The 21793-nt window shown below is 41.9% G+C and overlaps 1 protein-coding gene and 1 long non-coding RNA gene across 3 annotated transcripts in view; one reads left to right on the forward strand and one right to left on the reverse strand.

The window, feature by feature from the left end:
• LOC142046752 (uncharacterized) overlaps nucleotides 1-21793 on the forward strand; it is a 257988-nt gene that overhangs the window by 929 nt on the left and 235266 nt on the right. The gene's annotated exons all lie outside the window — the stretch shown is intronic.
• Nucleotides 19676-21793, reverse strand: part of PDE3B (phosphodiesterase 3B) — a 288726-nt gene continuing 286608 nt past the window's right edge. For both annotated transcript variants that reach the window (XM_075065146.1, XM_075065145.1), the window contains 2 exons: nucleotides 21490-21739; nucleotides 19676-21096 (listed from right to left, as the gene is read on the reverse strand). In XM_075065146.1, the coding sequence (XP_074921247.1) occupies nucleotides 20867-21096; nucleotides 21490-21739 (480 nt within the window). In that variant the 3' untranslated portion in view covers nucleotides 19676-20866. The remainder of the gene's footprint in view (nucleotides 21097-21489; nucleotides 21740-21793) is intronic.

The raw sequence follows: 21793 nt of genomic DNA on the forward strand, positions 1-21793 counted from the left end.
ATTGTCTGTAGATGGCTCTGTTTTACTTGTGAGTCTTCCTGTATACGTGTGTGCCGGCAAGTGGGTAATGAAGTCTTACAATGACATGTGATCATGTCCACTGAACTGGAATCTATCTTTAACCTGGAGCTTTTCCATTGAGAAGTGGGGGATGGGAACCCAGAGGTACAAAGGATTCCTGCCTTATGCAAAATATATATAAGTGGGTAGAACAGAGAAAGGGGGATGGCCATCATGAGAAATCCCTTAGCTACCACCTGAGCTGGAACAAGGGCTGTACCAGGGGAAAGGATTGTGCCCAGACTAGGTAGGTGTCCAGTCTGTGAAAGAAACTTATTGAAACATCTCTGAGGGTGAGATTTTATCTATTTCAGTTTTATTACTGTATTAGATTTAGATTTGCATGTTTTATTTTATTTTACTTGGTAATTCACTTTGTTCTGTCTGTTACTACTTGGAACCACTTAAATCCTACTTTCTGCATTTAATAAAATCACTTTTTATTTATTAATCCAGAGTTTGTATTAATATCGGGAGGGGGTGCAAACAGCTGTGCATCTCTCTCTATCAATGTTACAGAGAGCAAACAATTTATGAGTGTACCCTATATAAGCTTTATACAGGGTAAAATGATATATTTGGGGTTTGGACCCCATTGGGAGCTGGGCATCTGAGTGTTAAAGACAGGAACACTTCTGTAAGTTGCTTTCAGTTAAGTCTGCAGCTTTGGGTCACGTGGTTCAGACCCTGGGTCTGTGTTGGAACAGATGGGCGTGTCTGGCTTAGCAAGACAGGGTGCTGGAGTCCCAAACTGGCAGGGAAAGCAGAGGCAGAAATAGTCTTCTGATAAGTGATAAGAACTAGTTTGTTTTTAAACATCTTACAAATGACCACATTGCATCTTCAAGTGGGGTGGATTTTGTCTGGCTCGTCAAATGAAGAGAATAGTGTTTTACTCCTGGGGAGGGTGGGAAGAGGTCAGAAACTCCTGCAAAAAGGGGTCAGCATGGTCACTGACTCATCTCCTGGGAGCTGGAAGGGCAGAAGGGATTAAAAGGGGCAGCCTTGAGCAGTGAAGCCCCTTTTACACGGAGGAGGCTAAGGCTGCACCTACCCACCCTCCCCCTTAGCTGATAAAATATCCAGTTTGGTCAAGACCTGTGTGGGCACTACACTAGCCGCCCTTTTCAGGGGGGCTGGGAAGGAATTTTTCTCTCACCACCAGATTGTCCTGGTGGAGTGGGTTTTTTTCCCCACACCTTCCCCACAGCGGGTTCAGGGAGGGCTTTGTTAATGTGCAGCATGAAGGGGTTAGGCTATATGTCACAACTCATTATGTAAGTGTGAGGTGGATGTCCAGTGCAGGTACTCCATAGGGAAGGGATACAGTGAGCAGATAATGCCTTGGAAAAGGACTTCAAAGGAGGTGTTGGTTAAAGGAATGGATTGGGGATGGTAGGAGTGGTTGGGGCTCCTACAAATGGTACAGCAGGGAGACAATCCCCCTTTCTTATAGCTCGCCTTAACCAGGGCCACCCAGAGAATTCAGGGGGCCTGGGGCAAAGCAATTTCAGGGGCCCCTTCCATAAAAAAAATTGCAATACTATATTCTCATGGGGGCCCCTGTGGGGCCCGCGCAAATTGCCCCACTTGCTCCCTCCCCCACCCCGACGGGCGACCCTGGGAAAAATAAACCTTCCGCATCTTGGCACAAACCCAGTTTTGAGAAAACTTCTTTATAAGATATCACTGGTTCTCAGCATCAGCTAGTGCTAAAAGGCACTAAAGCTCATTAAAAGGGTTGGACAAATATTTTCCGTCAATTTTTTTTGGATCCAAAACTAGGGGTTTTTAAAAAGCCCAGAAAAAAATCACGGACAATGTCTGCTTTCGTTCAAAATTTGTTGTGTTTTTTTTTAATTGAAAAGCTGAAATTAGTCTGCCAAAACCTGAATATCATTTGGTGTTTCAGAAGTGTGTGGCCAAATATTTGTTGCTTGCTGTGTTTGATTGTTTAAAGAAACAATAAAAAAAATTCTGCTAAAAAAAAAAAAATCCAAAAAAACCTTTTGAACCACCTCAGCTTGTGACCAAATGCCTGAGCCCATCCAGTCAGAGATTTTTCCAGGTTTCTGATACTCTGCTGGCTTCCTTACTTTATTTTCCATAATTTGTGTCATTTAGGTAGAACACAGAATGCCTTTGGTCAGACCACGTCCTCCAGCCAGTATCCTGTCTACAACAATGGCCAATCAGTGCCCAGAGGAGTGAACCTAACGGTAATATTAATGTTCCTCCTTGCCCTCTCTCTCCACTGACACGGCTAGGCACATCTTACCATCCTGACAACAGCCATTAATGGACTAACTCCATCCATTTATCTGTTTCCTAGAGACTGCTCCAGGGTCCCTCACAAACTGGAGATGGTTACTGTGGTTTGTCTTTAGTAGTTATGTACATACTCCATGACTGAGCATTTGACTTGCAAGATATCTGGGATAGCTATGTGGAAACTGAATGCCAAAATGCACATGTTGTGAATGGACCAGGTGCTAAAATAAAATAACCCAGTCTCAACTGGCTTGAGACCTCGGGTCACGAGATTACTGGGGTCAAGCTGTCATTCCACCAACCGTTTGCTTCACATTTATAATAGTGTTAATAATAAAAAGTGTTTCAATTTATAGGGGTAGGGTCCACAAGGTTGCTATGTGAAAGGGTCATCAGACAAAAGTTTGAGAACACTGAATTAACCTTGAAGCTCAGAGAATGCATGGATTGGGTCTCCTGTAGGGTTGGGAAGATATTGCCTCTCATGTGATCCTCCGCCAGGCTAATTTTAATAAGAGTACTCCCTGACATGAATCCCTGCCTGAAATAAATAAGACTATAATGGCATTGAGTGAAGAGGTAGCTTCATAACAGATGGTTAAGGTTAATGTCTTACCTTAAAGGGTTAGAAGCTCAGTTAACTGCTGAACCGTGACCATAGGACAATGGGGACAAGATACTTCAATCTTGTGGAGGAAGCTTTGTCTCTTTGTTTGTTGTTGTCTCTTGGGGCTAAGAGGACCAGACGTGAACCAGTTTCCAATCTTTCTGAAACAGTTCTCATGTTCAAAATAGTAAGTATTAGCAAAAGCGATAGTCTTGTTTTTCTGACTTGCCATTGTATTTGCTGAAGGAGTTTACTCTGTTCTGTAACTTGGAATATCGGTAGGGGGAGGAGTCCCTCTAGCTATATAATCTGACTACCTGTAAACATTTTCATCCTAATTTAAGAGATTTTACTTTTTCTTTCTTTATTAAAACTTCTTTTAAGAACTGATTGATTTCCCCCTTGTTTAAGACGCCAAGGATGGGTCTGAACTCATAGGATGTGGGGGAAAAAGGAGAAAGTTAATTCTCTCTGTTTAAGATCAAGAGTTTGGATCAGTGGACCTCTCAGTACTAGGAAAGGAAATTGGAGGTTGATGGTTTATTTCTCCTTGTTTTAAGACCCAAGGGGTTTGGGTCTTGGGTTCCCCAGGGAAGGTTTTGGGGGAACAGAAAGTGTGCCAAACACTATATTTTGGCTGGTGGCAGTGCTATCAGATCTAAGCTAGGAATTAAGCTTAGAAGTGTCCATGCAGGTCTCCACTTTTGGACGCTAAAGTTCAAACTGGGGGAAAAATACCTTGACAGTAGCCATAATGGAAAAGCTAACAGCTTGGCTCTTCTGCAAGCCTCAAACTGCTGAATGAGCTTTAGGATAGGGAAGGCTGTGCCCTGCCCCCTGTCTGACCCCCACCCACTTCCTGGCCCCCAACTGCCTGCCCCCCTCAGAATCCCCGACCCATCCTGCTCCTTGGCCCCTCACCATCCCCCAGAGATTCACCATCACCACCCCAGGACCCCACCCCTGCTTCCTGTCCCGACTATTTAGACCCCTATCTACCTTCTCCCGCTGAGTCCTGACAGACCTCTGGAACACCCACAATCCAACCCCCCCATTCCCTGTCCCCTGACCACCACCCCCAACCTCTGCCTCCTCCCTGTGCCCTGCCTGTCCCTGGGACTTTCTGCCCCTTAGCCAACCCCTGCAGCCCCAGCCCCGGCCCCTCAGCGCATCCAAGAGCATCCCTTGGCAGCTGCAACGTGGCTCCAGCAGGGTTCCTGAGCTCCGCCCCACTCAGAGCCGTGTGGTGAGGGGGTGGGGCTGCGAGCTCCAGGCTGAGCTCAGCTCCCTCCGCTCAGCTTGGAGCTCACAGCCCCGCTTCCTCACCACCCGGCTCTGAGTGGGGCAGAGCTCAGCCCCAGCCCGAGCCACGCTGCAGCGCTGTTCAGGGATGCTCCTGGATGAGCTGAGGCTCCGAGAGAGGGGCAGAGACAGGGTCGGGCTGGGGCTGGGGCGGGAGCCTAAGCCGTTCTCTTGGGAGCCCCTGCAGAGCCCGGGGCAAATTGCCCCACTTGCTCCCCCCTCTGGGCGGCCCTGGCCTTAACCCTCCTACGGAGAGAGGGGGGAGGTGGTAAGGCCCCATCAATGTGTTGGCTGGGGGACCTGGATGAAAAAAGAGGAGGAGCTGATGGAAGCCCCCAGGTAATTATTGAATTAACACAGGGTTACCTGCACTGTACACTTGTATCTTCTGAGTAGACCCAGACGCCTAATAATAAAGTTGCGGCCTGATTAAAACCATACCAAGTGTTGCCTGTCTTTCAGTATAGCTAGACAATACAGCAGCAGTTTTAAATTTTGTTTTAGCTATAGGTGAAGTGAGTTGTAAGTTCTTAAGCTCCATTAACATCTGAAAGGTTTAACAATAATTTTTGTAATATTTGATTAAATCCCAATTTTAGGATAAGAAATTTGCGAATTGTAAAATATAACCAAGTACCTTTTTCTTTTCCTTTTTCTATATCCTTAAAATTATAACAGTTTTTTTAAATTGTGGTTTTGTGAACAAACATCCGATCTTGGCAGAACTGATTGATAAGAGAGCTTATGTTGTGATAATTGGGCCTATAAAATTTACTCTAATTGCGAGTTCATCTGTAAAAAGTGAATGTAAGTTCATAAGATGTCACAATAACCTAGACTGAATTAGTCCAAACAAAAAAAGGCCTGTTCATATAACTCAAGGATGTGTTAAGTAAGGACTGTGGTAAACAAGGACAGTGCCCAACCAGAAATCCATGAACCAAAATTGGTGTGTTGGAAACAAGGCCTAACAGGTGGGCAGAATGAGGGGATGGGCTGCTCACCACTTCCTTTTGGAGTCTTCAAAGAAAGAGACTCTGGGAGAAAAACTGGCTGCTAGAGCAAGCTTCACCATTATAGCTGCCACCCCTACTGTCTCCTGGGACTGAGCCTTTGTCGTCCTGATCCTGAGGGATGTCCTGAGTAGACTGGGCCAGAGAGAGGGACTCAGGTGACATCATCACCTCTACTGGGACCAACTGAATACCAACCACCACCTGGGATGAAATGGGATTGAAATTTAGCAGCAACAATAGTTCCAGCCCATCTCAACTTCTCTTTTCCCAAAAGGACAGTGTGATAGACCCAGGCCAGTTGGATACAGCAGAGTAGCAGAAGGCAGATATACTGGCCACTGGATTAACAGTTTTCTGTTCCCTGACTGATCAGAGCTGGGGCTGCTTCAGGCTAATGAGAACACCTGACTGCAATTAACCTGCAAAGAGTCAGGTGAGGCTATTAAGCTAATGTGACCACCTGACTTTAATTAAGGCCCCTCTGATACTATAAAAGAACTCACTCCAGTGAGGCAGAAGAAAGCTAGGGAGCCAGAGGAGAGCAAGTGTGGCTGAAGGGCTAGTTAATGAAGACAGCCTCAAGTCACTGGTAAGGGTGAAGAAGGGAGAAGCAGGAGAGCTGTAGAGAAGTGACCCAGGGAAATGTAGCAATTCTGGCGGTGAAAGGTTGGCTGCCAACAGCTGCTACCATTAGGGTCCCTGGGCCGGAACCTGGAGTAGAGGGTGGGCCTGGGTTCCCCCCAACCCACCACTATAGAAACACCTCCTGGGAGGGGAAGACAGGCCCCTGTCAGGATAAGAGGCTAAACTGTTTTGGTATAAGGCTGTAGGAGCAACAGAGACTGGGAGTTCTCTCACCAACCTCCTTGCTGGCTTATGATGAAAAAAGCTCAGTAGACTGTATCCCTGGCCCTAGAGAGAAAAGGGCTATGTAGAAGGCTGCAGTGAGCCTCTGAAGCTAGCATAAACTGCCTGGAAGTGTGGGACCCATGTGGCAGAGCTCCAGCCTTGTCCCCAAGTTATCATCACCTTGATACCACCTAAGAGACTGCCAAACAAAGGGGATTTTCCTTGTAAAAATCCTCTTCAGCTAAAAGGAGAGTGGGTAACGAATGATGATCAATAAAAGCATTTTAAATGTAAACTCAGCAGAGAATCCTGTGGCATCTTATAGACTAACAGACGTTTTGGATCGTGAGCTTTCGTGGGTGAATACTTTTACAGTACAGTACTTTTACAGATTCAGACTAACACGGCTACCCCTCTGGTAAATGTAAACTGTTTTTCCTACTCTTCTTTATCTTTAATAAAAGGTTAAAAGGATTTTTTATGGGGTGTTTGTATATGAAACTCCAAACTTTTGTGTAACATGGGACAGTGACTGGGTTATGTTAACATCTTTGGTCTTTTTATTCCATCTTAGGACAAGACACTGTCTGAAGGCATGAGGGAACATGTTGATCCCCCTACAGAGCTATATTCAGAAATGTCCCTGCACTGTCCAATTTTTGCACTCCCTCTGGCTCTGCACCCTAAGTGACTGCCCCTCTTACCCCACCCTAGTTACAGCCCTGAACTCACTTAAAACCTCTCTTTTTTTGTTAATGAGCTTGTTTTACTTTTAATCTAAACCACCCCAGTGCTCTGTGTGTGAATTGAAGTGATTGTTAATTCCAGTTAAATGAATAAACTCTGCTTTTGTTCTCTTTAAAAGGTGCCACAAATCTTATTACTTCTTCGAGTGTTCCAGGAGAGAGCTGGGCACTTCAGGACAGATGGCTTTGGGGAAATTCAGGACTGGAAGTGGTCTGGATTGCACCCCAAAAAATGTTACAAATGTATAATCATAAATATGCTATTTCTGTAATTTGCAACATACACTATAGTGATTAAATTCCTGCCAGATACCACAGTTAAGCCATCTTTCATTGAACAATGTGCAGAGAAACTGAGTGTAATCAAATTTTATTAATAAGGATAAAATAGGGCTAAAATGGAGTGAAAACTACTGTCTTATTTTGAAAATATTGCTTATTCTAACTTCAAATGGTATGGTGTTGTTTTACAGATAATCCTTCAGTTATCTCCTCCAGCCTTATAGGGGAGATAATTATTCAAAGGATCAAACATCATCTTCAATGTAAAGCAAAGATAATTAAAATAGGAAACATTGAAAAGGTGAAGAAATACAGTAAATGGAAATAAAACTCCACAAAATTGCTTTAATTTTCATATGTTACTAACCACTAAACATTCTATAGTACAAATATTTCATCTGGACAAGTTTGTACCACTATAGCTGTGCTGCTTATATCAAATTTACTTAATTCTGTACTTGAGACAGAACACAAACTGACATAAAATCCTGCATTTTATGTCAGACTTTTAACACACTATTCATGGAAAGTATGTATTACTTTAAAAAGCTGACAATTTTCCTCAGCTTTTAATCAAATTTGGTTTTTTTTCCCCACAATATTTGATCTTTACAACTAAAATACATTTTGTAAAGTTTAAAAAGTTGAAAGTTGATATCTGAGAATTGTTTGTGGCAGTGACTATTAAATGTAGTTTGAGTGTGGAGGGAGTGCTGCAGGTTTTTTCTAGAGCAGCATGTAGGATTACTTAGTAGTATGTAAGATAAATGCAGCTACTATAAGCGGTGCCTACTATCTGGGCACTGAACCACTTTTTATTTAAGTCAGTTTTGCCGCTGACTTCATTGGAGCAAGACTGGGCCAAAAAATTCAATAAGATTTGCAAATTCAGCGTAACAACAAAAAGCAAGGCAACCAGTTCATCTCTCTATATATTACTGTATACAATTAATTCAATGACTCCATCTGCTCCACCAGAGACCATATGTGGGTTTTTCTTACTTGCTTTGACAGACAAGCACTGGCAATACTTCTCCAGACCTTGGCCCCCTGCTCCTCACAGTTTTGATAGCCATCTTTTCAGCCAAGGGCTTAAAAACAGAGAAAACAGAGGTTTCTTATGACTTAAAATTCAAGGACTGGGCTCCAGACTTCACTAGGCACATCTCACATTTGTTGAGGCAGGGTTCTGCAGCCATGAAATTCAAAGATCCTCAGAAGGAATGTACCAAGCCATTTATTATTTTTTTTGGCTGACTTTTTTAAAAAAAGATGTGCATCAGACCATAAATGGAGTGGACTTTTTTTTTTTAAAAAAAAATCTTACGTCATACACAGAGAGAGAGAGAGAGAGATCTTTATGGATCCAATGTCAGCCTAAATGGACCCCATGGATAGGGAAGTGGAGGCAGTCACTGGATTTTTTTTCTTTCTTTTGACCTGCATACCACACAATTTTCTGCAGCACTCTTTCCTGTATGTCCAGGTTTGTCAGATGCTGTTAGTTATAGCAGGATGAGGTTTCCCATTTATTCTGTCTCTAAAAGTTAAGGAAAAACCTACCCAAAATCCTCTTGGATTCGTGCAATTGCCCAAGGTTCCCTCAAGTTAACTTCCAGTTTACTCAGGGGCACACAGAGCATATGCATTACTTCATAGATGGAGTGGAGGATATCTTGTCATAATTTAGAAGATGGCCTTTGCCTTCAGAAGGGATAGGTTCTGTAGGGAAATGCAAGATGTCACTCTGATGTGATTTGTCACATACCAAAGCCTCTTCCTGTTCCCTCCTCTCAGAGAAGGAGACTTAAGTTCTCTTCCTCAGGGAAAAGTCACTTCTTTATAAAAGCTTTAGTAAATCTGCTCCAGAGTTCAAAGCACAGAGAACTGGGATACTCCCCCGACCACGTACCCACAAATAATCCTGACATGAAACACAAATCTTTTCTCTCAGCTCCCAAGCAGGGGCATAAAGGTGTGTAGCTATTTGCCCTTACTTTCTGCAGGCTGTCTTCTGGAGAGTTCATTTTCATCCCAGCGGACAGTCATCTCCTCAGATTCACAAGTCTTTACCGGTCTCTGTGAAGTATTCCCTGGAAACATTCCGACTGCCCGTCCTTCTCAGGATAGTGGTCTGTTGCTTCTGGGAGCTGTGCTGGGAACTGAGGAATAGGTACCTAGAAAACATCGCAACCAAAATCATTTTGAACATTGTTAGTGCAGAAACACTGAACATTTTGTGCTTAAATTTATGTAATACAACTGGTTCCGTTATAAACAGTCAAGTTCTCTAGTACAGAGAAGCCCCAAGAGTAAGGCAAGCAGCCTGCCTATGTGCAATTTATTTTATTTTTATCTTTGCTGAATAGGGTTAAAATATATGGGGAAATGATCACATTAAAAATTGGGTTGTTACAGTTTACTCACTGAAGAGTCCATGTAGGAATTTCTAAAACTGACTAAGTGCTGATTGAGCCATAGATAAAAACTGTTGAATCTACAGTAAAAACAGATAACATTAGCCAGAGTGCAATTTCTGAAGAGCCTGCCAGTTTCACTCTAAAATTGTCCAAAGTTTAATTTTTTTGGGGGGGGTGGAGGGTTGTATTAGATTACTGCATTTCAAACCATATACTTAAAATGTAAGACAATTTGATTTGCAGTTTTTGGAATGAGATGTTAAATCTTTTGTATAGATAATGAAAATGTACTGCTATTTAAGGTCCTCATCCATCAGAAAGCCTCCTCAATGGAGACTCTGGGTAAAATCCTGACATCACTGAAGTCAATGAGAGTTTTTGCCATCGACTTAAGTGGGGACAAGATATCACCTTTTAAGCATCACAGGATACCACAGAAACAGAGGATGTTCCTTAATCTGAGATGATTAGATCACATTTCTGTCTTAAACTTACATACTTATTACAGAGCATTCTACGCCAACAAATTAAAAATTCTGAGCAGAATATTTTAAAATTCTGCAAGTTTTATTTATCAATAAATAAATGCAAAGGCTCCAGCATGGCAGTAGGGAGCACAGGCCACTAGCTGCATGAAGGTGGGAGATCTCCCTGCAGCCCCGAACACGGACTCAGTGGTGAGGCTGCACCTGACCCCAACAAAGCACAAGGCCCGGGCCTGCCCCAGAAACACCCTGAGGCCCTGCCCCTCTGCGCCACGTGCACAAGGTGTGGGGCAGGCAAGTTCCACCAGGCAGAATCCAAGTGGGGAGAGGCTCAGTGTGTGTGTGTGGGGAGATCTGGATGTGGGGTGAGAGGTTTCTGTGTGGGACAATCTGGATGCAAGCAGCTCAGTAGGGGGATCTAGGTGTGGGGGGATTTGGATGCACAGAAGCTCGTGGGGGTGGGGGGAGGTCCAGGTGCAGGGGTAATGGGGACTCTGCAGGGGCTTCCAGGTGAAAATGGTTGGGGCTCAGCAGAGAAGTCTAAGTGTGGGGGTCTCAGCAGGGGGGTCTGGGTGCTGAAGGAGTGGGGCTTAGTGGGTTGGGGGTCTGGGTGCAGCTAGTTAGGGGTCAGTGGTGTGGGGGTCTAAATGTGGGGGCTCAGGGTGGTGCAGTGGGGTAGGGCTCATTAGGGTGGGGGTTTGAATGCAGGAGGCTCAGTAGGGGGTGGTCTGGGTGCAGGGGTGGGGGTCCAGAGGCAGGGTGTCCAGGTGCAGGGGGCTCCAGATGCAGGGGTTGAGGTGGGGTGGAGTGGGGTTCAGGTATGGAGGGCTAGGGGGGTTCTGGGTGTATGGGGTGAGGTGTGGCGGGGGTATCTGGGTATGGGAGGTCCAGATGCACGGGGGTTGGGTGGATGGGAAAGCAGCTCCCCGTCCAGTGACCCCCTCCCCCCACAGCTGAGGAGTGATGGAGGCAGAAAGCAGGGGAAGATACTAAGTTTTCTGCAGCTGAGGGCGTTTATGGGGATGGGTCTGACACAGCCCCAGCCACTCCTTGCAGGGGAAGAGGAAGCAAAACTTAAGTCTCCAGGTTTTAAAAACTGTCAGGCCCTCATGCCTGTTAACAGTGGGCATTATTGGATGCCGAATCTGTTTAGGTAAAGGCCATGTTAGGGACAAAAGCACTGTTTGCAAGTTCTTCTCTAAGATGATGCAAAAATCCAGAGAAGCCCTTCTGAGAGATTACCTGAGAGAGAGTCTGTGTCCAGCGTCTCATCCAGGCCAGCCTGGGGCTAATTAAGCAGAATACACCTCTGCAAGAAGTACTTAGGCAGCTAGAATTTCAGCTGTTCTGTCACTGAGATCCTCAACCTGTAATAGAGGGCAGAAAACCTCATATGACTCCCAGGGAAAAGAGGATCAATTCTCCATATCGAGGCCAGTCAAAGGACCCTAAGACTCTGTAGTGTTCATAGGTAGCTCAAAACTAGAAAGGCTCTTTAAGAACCAACTTGGGTACCAATGAAGCTGGTACACATTGCCAAATCTTCAATATCTTCACCTTGGCATCAATTCTATTGACATCTTCACGCCTGGTGCTAATAACAGTGACATCAATACTCTTGATGATGGCCTTGGGTCTGGTCTTAGACTGTTAAAGTCATTGGTACATCAGAAGCCTTCAGATATAAGGGCTCCAGGTACATCTACTGTTTCTGTGTGATGATTTGGGGAACATATGTACAACTTAGGAATTCTGGTTGATATCATGAAGTTATTATGAAGTTGTTACTATGAAAATTGCTGTATCATGAATGCCCCTCTATCTATGTGTATCCACCAATGCTGACAAGTTTTAAGCATCTCCCAGACAGGTATTTTGGTGGGTTACTACAACTCAATTCAAGGTGAAGTACCTTGGGACAATGGATTTGCTGGAGCTCGAGAGAAGGTATTTCCTTCACCTGCCTAAAGAGGGTGGAGGAAGTGGAGACAGTGGAAGTTCCCCAAGAAAGGCAAAGAGACAAATGACAAAGCAGGAGGGACAGCTTAGGGTAACACATAGGAAGTTTGGGCAGGAGAGAGGAGGAGGAGGAATCAGCGAGGTGAGGTGCGGGGAGAAGGCTCCATGTTTCAGAATCAAAACATGCTCTGCAACAAAAGGACACAGATGACCTTGACCCTAGCTCAAAGAATGCTCTGGAGTGCTGAGGAAACTGAGGTAGGGAAATGCACATAGGGTTTATCATTTTTGTATAGAGCTGTGTATTTATTGTGCTAGTAAAGAAAAATTAATGGGTAAGAACCCTGTGCAAAGAATCTGTGTTTTATAAACTGTGCCAACCACATGGCCCCTTGAGGAGGTGAACCACAAGGCTCACATCTTAGGGTGAAGTTCTAGAAGAGGTTGTGTCTGAAGTATGGGAGAGCTCAGCACTTGTTCTAGGGGCTGGGCAATTGGATAATGTAGTTGCAACTCTAGAGAAGGTGCTAGATATAGGGTCTGCATCTCAAGAATGTACTTAGGACCCCAAGACAGGGACAGTGCCTGGGCTCAGTTCAGACTCTCCTTTGTTTGCAAACCACCTTTCCAATGTCTATAGTGCTTGGTCCCATATCTCCATGGACCAATGGGGTTGAGCACTGTAGAAAGAGGATACACCATCCAGTTTATTTGTACCCCTTCTTCCCACCCTCCCTCCCCATCCCTCATCAGGGTCCCTTCTCACAAAGAACTTTGGTCCTGGAAGTTCAATCTCTCCTTCAGATGAGAGCCATAGGTGGTGATCTGCAGAATTTAAGATGGAAGAGTTTTTTACTCTGGTTATTTCCTAATTTTAAAAGCCAAGGGAGGTCTCAGACCTATTTTAGACATGCATCAGCTCAACAACTATCTCAAAAAATAAAAGTTTAGCATGGTCACCCTGGCATCCATTATTCCCTACATGGATCCAGGAGACCCTCAATTTAAGAGATGTCTACTTTCATGTGTTGATATACCAACAGCACAGAAAGTTCCTCGGGTTCCTACTGAAGCACTCGCATTGCCAGTTCATGGTGCTTCCATTTGGCTTGCCTGCAGTTCTTTGGGTGTTCACAGTATGTCCGACCATGGTAGCAGCATTTCTCAGGAGATTAGGAGTGCATGTTTACCCTTATCTGGATGATTGCCTGGTCAAAGGCAGCTTATATTCAGGGTTCAACTCATTCAGTCAGCCTTCAAGGCCTTAGGCCTGATCAATGCAGACAAATCTATCCTTTGCCCAGTACAGAGGATAGAGTTGATAGGGGCTGTGTTGGACTTACCCAGGTGACAGCATTTCTCCCAAAGTCAAGATTTCAATCTATTTGATCTCTTGTGACAGACCTCAAGATTCATCCAGTCACAGCCCAAAACTGTATGAGGCTCCTAGGGCACATGGCAATGTGCTCATATGTAATACAGCATGCAAGGCTGCACCTCAAACCCCTCCAGATGAGGCTGGCTTCAATGTACTTGCCAAACCATCTTCATCTGGACACTGCTCACGGTACCTTTTTGGGTTCTAATTTAACTGAATTGGTGGTTGGATCCTCTCAATATTTATCCAACTGTTCCCTTCCTCTGCCCTCAACCACTGATGACTCAGACATGTTGGCTCTAGGGTGTGGAGCTCGCCTGGGGCCTCTCCAAACTCAGGGCCTTTGGTCCTTGATAGAACTCACTCTTCACATCAATGTCAGAGATTTCAGGGAGATTCATCTTGCCTGTCAAGCCTTCCTACCTCATATCAGGGGAAGAAACATGTTTGCTCTTACAGACAACACTGCAGCAGTGTTTTAACTCAACAGGCAGGGAGGAGGAAAGGCTCGCTCTTTCCTCCTGTGTCAAGAAGCAATTCATCTGTGGGAATTTTGCATAATCCATTCAATCAACCTCAAGGCCTCTTACCTTCCAAGGGTGCAGAACGGGCTGCCTGCCTGACCAGGTCTTTTTCCAGTCACCACAAGTGCTCCTTTCACCCAGATGTAGCCAGATGCATTTTCCAGCAGTGAGGGACTCCCCAGATAGACCTGTTTGTGAACAAGTATAACAGAAATGTCACCAGTTCTACTCCCTGTAAGGCCACAATCTGAGCTCCATCACAGATGCCTTCCTGCAACTGTGGACAATAAAGCTTTACTATGCTTTCCCCGCAATCCCACTCTTACAGAGTGCTGCTAAAGATCAAGCAGGATCACACCCAGATTATATTAATAGCCCCAGCATGGCCCTGCCAACAGTGCTTTTCCACTCTACTGGACATAAGTGGCAACTCCAATCTCACTGCCATTGCACCCAGATTTGCTCTCTCAGGACCACGTTCGGCTGCCCTCCCTGAACCTGCAATCCCTCATTTAATGGCCTGGAAGCTCCATGGTTAAATCCCAAAGAGCAGACTTGCTTAGAGAAAATTCACCAGATCCTACTAAGTAGCAGAAAGCCTTCCACTAGGGCCACCTATCTGTCAAAATGGAAGCAGTTGTCCATCTGGGCTTGTCAAACCAGAGTCTCGCTGATGCATTCGTCCATCCAACAAATATGCAACTATCTGCTAAACCTGAAACAGGAAGATTTAGCAGTTTCTTCTATCAAGGGTCATTGGGCAGCAATATCAGCTTTCCACCCTTGTGCAGATAACCAGTCTGTTTTTTCTAACAACATAATTTGATTTTGTAAAGGCCGGGAAAGATTGTACTCTGAATTAAGAGAGCCCGTTCCTCTTTGGGATTTGAACTTAGTTTTGTCCAATCTTATGGAACTACCATTTGAGTCTTCAGCAATGTGCACCTTATTACACCTTTCATGGAACTTGATTTTTCTAACTTCCATCACTTCTGCCAGAAGGGTCTTCAAGCTGTACTCCCTCACATCTGATCCACCATATACCATATTCTTTAAAGATAAAGTGTACTTACACTCTCATCCAAGTTTTCTCTCCAAGATTCCCACTCTTAAAAATAACTAGGTTGTTTCTCTGCCCACATCCTTGATTGTGAAGAGGTTTGGTAAATTTATGAGTCAGTTATTCAGGTGGGGTAGTACCTGGATCTTGCCAGTGAGGCTGTTCCATAACTAAAACTTTAATAAGTGTCACTACAGACAATGCCATTGTATAAGGAGGAGTAATGCAATTCTTGCTTGATCAATCACAAAGTGGAGGAATTTCTGATATTTTATCTGAATTGGTTTTCACAAATACTTGTCTTTCAGATCCATGAAAGCTAGAAAGCATCCTGATTCCGCATCTGCTATTGTTGATCTGTTATTCCAGTTTGATTTTTTTATATAAACACATACATTTCAAACCCCTCTTGTGATAACGAAGTAGAATGAATAGATTTTCTGTCCGAGCTCAAAGGTGGCAAGGGATTCTGAGGCTAGTGCTGATCTGGAGAGATGAGTCAAGGGTCTGAGTCACTGTTTTTTGGCAGGATATCTAGAATATGAGGAAATCACAAGATGAGGGCTGGGGTAATTTGAGAAATTGTTATACCTTGTGCCTTTTCACTATAATTTGAAAGATCTAGTAGTCTGATGTTGCATCCTCCTACTCCTTCCTAAATGCAGACATTCTTCCCCCTGGAAGGTAGCAAAGAGTTTGTGGAAAAATGTCATGTATTGCTCTTGGAAAGTTGATTTGAACCCTGGCTTCTGTTGTGTCCTGCAGAAAAAGCACCCTCTGGACTGGAAGCTTTAAAGGGTAGGAAAAAAATACTTTTGTACTTTTCTGTTATATGGACCAACTTTTCTACTTTTTTTTCTCTCTCACAAATATTGAAAGGTGATACTGCTTTAGATTTAGGGCCAGCTACCTCATTTACAATAAGTTCCAAAAATAGCCTGCAAAAGAGAGGGCCCAAGAGCCTTAGTTTTGAGGGAGAGTCTCCTATCAAGGAGAAAAGCCACATAGATAATCTAATGACCACAATTAATACCATTATCTGTAAACTAGATTATTATCTATGCCACAGATTAGGCAGCTGCTTTTGTGGCATACTGAAATGTTTTCCCTTATTTTCCTAGGTCTTCAGGAATGTGTTAGATATTATAAGGAAAGGCCCAGGTTTTCAAATTACATGTACAACAATGTGCTATCTATATCTGTTGTCATGTAAGATTTAAAAAAAGAAAATTTGCCTCAAAGTAATTCTTTTGATCTTTGGTGAAATGCAGCTGTAAGAAGTTTCCTTTCCCAACGTGCTCTAAAATGCTATGTAGAGTCAAAAACTCATCTACTTCTCATCCAACAATGTTCAGCTCAAGACTTCTCCCCAAGGTTGTCTACTGAATATCAATGAAATGTCCTCTCTTTTCTTACCATGATATCCCCTGTATTTTTTGTTTACATAGTAGTAGTATGATAGCAAAGAGGGGGGTGAAGGGCAGGGTGAAGATGTATTTCCTCAAGACTGAAAAAGGCTAATAGCTTTAAATCCCCCCAAAAAGGAAAAGGAGTTACTTGAAAAATAGGCAACAGTTTATGCTAAGTATCAAAAGATTGAAGTATACCAGATTTATTTTAGCTCAGTGCCATAGCTATGGAATATTATATGCTTTAAAAATGTATTATACAGAAATACCAAAGGCAAACACTAAATTATTATTCACCAAGAATAAGAACTTATTCCGGAGTAAGGACATTAAAACAGTAACTGACACCACCTGCATTGGTGAGGGATGCAGATAATAAACCACACTTTCCCTCCACACACACTTGCACTGCTCCTGAAATCACTTCAGTAGCAGAGCCAATATGCAGGGCCCAGACAACACGCCAACAGTAGTAATAGTGGTATTGAGGGAAGAATCAGCTAATCAATCTCCACCACCACCTGAATCCTTTTAAGTTTCTTTTGGAAAGGGCTAAAGTAATATGTCTAAACTTGTCCTTATGGATTGCAATGCCTGCAAGAAGGCACATCCTCTTTCTCATCTTCCAAAGGGGAAGAAATAGAAATTGCTCCTTCTTTGGAGGAGGAATTAAAAAATGTTTCAATTCTCTCAAGATTTTTCTTCAATTTTTTATTTGCTTTTGGAGGACCTGGCTGCCAATTTCTCAGATGAAGTGACAGAGTAAGATCTCCTTTATATCCATTTTCTTAAAGAAGGAAGGTTGAATGCAAGGAACATAAATAAAACTGCTTAGATAGGGTTTTACCCAGGCAAACAATTATTTCTGGGAGCAACTTTATTGAGTGAGCACTTACCTCAAGGAGTGCGGCATTGCTCTTGCCATCGTTAAGTCCTGGACTCATCTGTCTAGGTTTGGTGTGGAAAGGGAGCTTGAAGGAGGATGCCACTAGTTGTGTTTGAGTAGGTCTGATGCCCCAACATAATACCCTGATGTCAAAGGAAGAAACGGCTACACAGAAGGAGCAGAATTTACAGACTGGTTCCATCCATAATGCAAGGCAGGCAATGAGGAAAAGGGAGAACCCAGTGAAGAGAACGACTATGGGAAACCACTTGGCAGGAAAGAGTCTTGTTAATTTGTTTGGTTAGAATACCTGTTTTCAAACCGAGAGATAACCCATTTGTCCAAAATGAAGGCTTTGCTAAAGAACATTTTATAGTGTTATCTATCTTATGTTTTGTACAACATCCAGCACTATAGTGGCTAAGTGATTCCCAGGTAAATAAGATTTACATAGTGAGGATCCTAGTGCGCTTCATGGAAATATCTGCACTTTTCTCTTCCCTGGTTGGAGGAGACTCTGGTTTGATTAAACAAATATTTGAGGAGAGTTATTTTGATGTCTTTTTGGTATTTTTAAAGGTTTGATTGTTTGTTTTATATCTATGCAATTATGATGGGAAAGCTTTCTCAAATAAAAAGAATCTGCATAGTTCCCTAAAGGTGGTTAACTTCCACCTTGGTCCAAGTTCCTGTGGGGACTGACTTCATAATTAGGATTCCCTCAAATGAGAATCTAGCTATTATGTGCTTTGTACTGGGTTTTGTGATCTGCACTGTATCAGAGCAGCACAGCTTTCTTGGTGGTCATGAATGAAAATGTAACTGGGTTTTAATAAATTGATGACCTTGAACTGACACCAGAAGTGGACTGGGAGCTGAGGGATGGAATGAACTGTGAGAATGCTATACTCATACTAGCCTGGCCTGCCTTACCTGATCATTTATTATTGCTGATGGCAGCATGGCCAGTATTCTGACTCCTCCTTTTGTGGGGTGAGTAAAACCATGTCCTTCGCTTTTTATTATAGCCATGTTTATAAATATGACCTGATCTGGCCTGCAGTAATAATGTCATTACCTCCATTTGTTTCCTGATCTCAGACTGGGATTAGTCACATATTATACACATGCACATTCCAAGTTGGTTTTATTTTGTTTTATGATTAATTTTGTCTCTATAGCTTGGAAAGACTTAATCTAAGCATGTACCAAAGGGGTGCAATTTACCAAGCACTGAAGTCTCTCCATGTTTAACTCTAAAGGCTGCTTCTACATTTCTAACTATACAGAAATCTGCCAGTGAAAATTGTTGCCAATGCTAAGTATCAGGTAAACATAACTTTTTCTTACCCTATTATAATATCTTTCTAGTATTCTGTTAATAACGGTCTTAATTTAGAGAAGTTAAAAGGAAAGTTGCAAATTAAAATATTACATTCATGCTAAAGCATTTCTCACCACTTTATCAGGTAAAACAAAACTGAAATTAAATATTATGTGAGGCAGACAGTGTGCATTCTTAAATGCACGTGTATATGCTGAACACACCAGATACTGAGTAATTAATAAAGCATAATGCAAGTGAAGCATAATTGCTACAGTAATCAATTTTGGGGGGGGGGGGGAATCTATGAACAGAATGTACAATGTAAATGCACAGTCAACTTACATTTTCTAAATTTTATTACCAGCAGAAATATTTGGTGGGAACACTGCTTAGGTGTTACAAAAGATGTGGTGGTACCAATGATGGCAGTAGCAGGGGAATTTGACACTGGCTCTCTATAATAAATAACACAAGTGTCTGAGACAAAAACAACTCAGAGCTCCCATTTCTAGTAATTTAGACTGGCCAATTGTACAAAATTAGATTAAAAATCATAACAATGTAATGTATAACATAATGGTTTACACTAAGTTTATCTTAAGAAGATTACATTTTTTTACCCAGTTGAGATGAAGGTATAATCACAGATAAATTTAGATACAGTCTGCAAGATTAACAAAAACAAATGTCTGAATTTATTCACTGTGCAGAATGTAAAGATTTGTTTGGTATTAAAAGGTACTCATTTAAAATTAGTGTAGTTTACTGTTTGCATAAGAAAATTACATATTTGCAGCCTAACTAGTTTATGCAGTTTTTTTGCAATTATCCTCACAATGATACTTGTCTTGATAACTTCTGTGAAATGTTTAGACTTCTCACTTAAAAACCTAAACCCCTATGTATTCTGTACACAGTAACTGTATTTACACTGCTGTGGGGTATTACAAATACATAGTAGTCATGTTCTGCATTCTATATGTACTGGCCACGATGTACATCTGATTAAAGGAAATATATGATGTGTGTATTATGGAAAATGAAAGATTAAAGTGCACTAAAATATGGGACATATAGAGATAGTGACGTTCCAATGACAACACTGTAATACATTCTTTATTCAATGTATGCATGTTCTTTCAAAACAGTAGTAAAAAGTTTTTAAGTTCTTTATCTCTAGCATGAGTGGTTTACACTATGTTTTGTGGTATGTATCTATGCATGATTTATAGGGGCTGGGAACACTTGCCGTTTTGAAACAATAGCTTTTTTTTAAAAAAAAAACAAACAAACCAAAACTTTAATTCTCCTGAAGTTTTACATACAAAGAATAAATGAATTATGATCTTATTTTCCTCAAAAAATTAACATCTAACATTGGTGCAGGATTTTAAATTATATAAAATCTGCTGTGTGGTAAATTAACATTTTTTTTAACATGAATCCTGAGTAAGAGTGGAGCATATAGCATTATTGACTAAAAATAAAATCCCTTCATAATTAAAATAATTGAACAGTTTTTATAATGTTCTACCACAGAACAGCAAGGCAATATATAATGAGAGCCTTGTATTCAACAACTGTCATGAATACCCATTGCAAACCTGAATATTTTCAGCAAAAATAAAAATGGCATATTATGCACAACAGTAAAAAGCATCAGAAACAGATGCACCTGGGATTTTTTTAAACCACAAAAATTAGAATTTAGCTTTTGTTTCACAGTCATCAAATGGTTAAACCAATCTGAGATAACTGCATTAGGTAAACAATTGCACTGAGTAAAGACCCCCAATCAGGTTTGTACTGCAACATTAATATTGGTTTTCATACAGGCACAGACTTTCTTTTTATATTCATGTTCAAAAATAACATGAAGTACAAATCTCAAAATATTATTAGGATCTACCCAACATTTCCACATAAGCAAAAAGTTCTGGCCACTTTGGTAAATGAAGTCACTGAAATTTTTTTTAGAACTGGAGGTACCTCATGGAAAATAAGAGCTCTGAATTCAGCAAGGCAGCATTATATTAAGGTATTTGTACACCAAGAAGGGCAGGGAGAACTTTGCATCATGGTATACAATAGTCAATCTTTGAATAAAAGTTTTATATTCCATGTGGTGAAAGTGCATAGGAGTGGGATTCTGCTAGAGCAGCAAGAATCCTCTCACAGTATTAAGGCCTTTCAACTGCATGTTAACTGTGTTAGTCCACAGTCAGCACAGTAAAAACTGAATATATGCTTTCTGCTATTGTATTGTACATCAGTCTGAAATCTTCTCAACATGATTTCTCCTCTCCTAGCTGTCGTTCCTCTTCTTCATCTGCTTCCTCAATAACCTGAATTTCATCTGTTTGAGGTAAGGATGAGTTATCTGGCTGCAGTTTACTCCCTTCAGCTTTATTTTTTTCTTCTTCTTCCATCACATTCTTCCATATTTTGTGATTTTCACTCAGATGGTGCATTAGCTGGCAAAATATTCGCCTTCTGCCTTTTTTTCTTTGTAGTTCTGTAAAATTACAAACATACTTTTTTCACATGCTAGCCACAATCAAATATAGGGTAATTATATTCTCTGTTTATTAAACCCACATGCTACTCTGTAAACCAGGTGAGGTTTTAACTCAACATAGCAAGTAAGAAATGGATGCTTCATCACAGCAAATATTGACATTCTATCTTTAATATCAAGTCCCTAAGGACATTGGAAGAATTGACTAACTTCTATCTCAGGTTGTAAAACTTTCTAATTTTAATTCAAAATTAATTGCAGGAGATAATTATTCCTGCTTACATACAAGCAGCCAAAGTGAAAGGGCAAAAATTCATAATTATTATGATGTATAAGTTCAACCAAGTATTGCCAAATCCAATAAAAAGCCCTAAGTGCATCTTATCTTACTTTGACCAAAATCATCTTCCATTTCTTCATCTTCACTCTCCATTTCTTCTCCATTTTCATCTTCAGCACTTTCTATATCATCCTCCTCTGCATCAAGCCATCGGCCTGGAAGCAAGCCAGCTGCATCACAGGAATTACAAAGGGGGCCAACTATGTGAGTAATAAAAGATTCTTGTAATTTTGCAAGTTGAGGAGAAGAACGGTCCATGAAGGGGCTGATAGGTAATCCAAGGCTTGCTTCTTCATCACCCTGAAAATTTTAGAAATTCAAAATTACTTTTAAAGTTTTAAAAACTGACTAGAC

The sequence above is a fragment of the Chelonoidis abingdonii genome, chromosome 4 (assembly GCF_003597395.2).
Source record: "Chelonoidis abingdonii isolate Lonesome George chromosome 4, CheloAbing_2.0, whole genome shotgun sequence".
NCBI lineage: Eukaryota > Metazoa > Chordata > Testudines > Testudinidae > Chelonoidis > Chelonoidis abingdonii.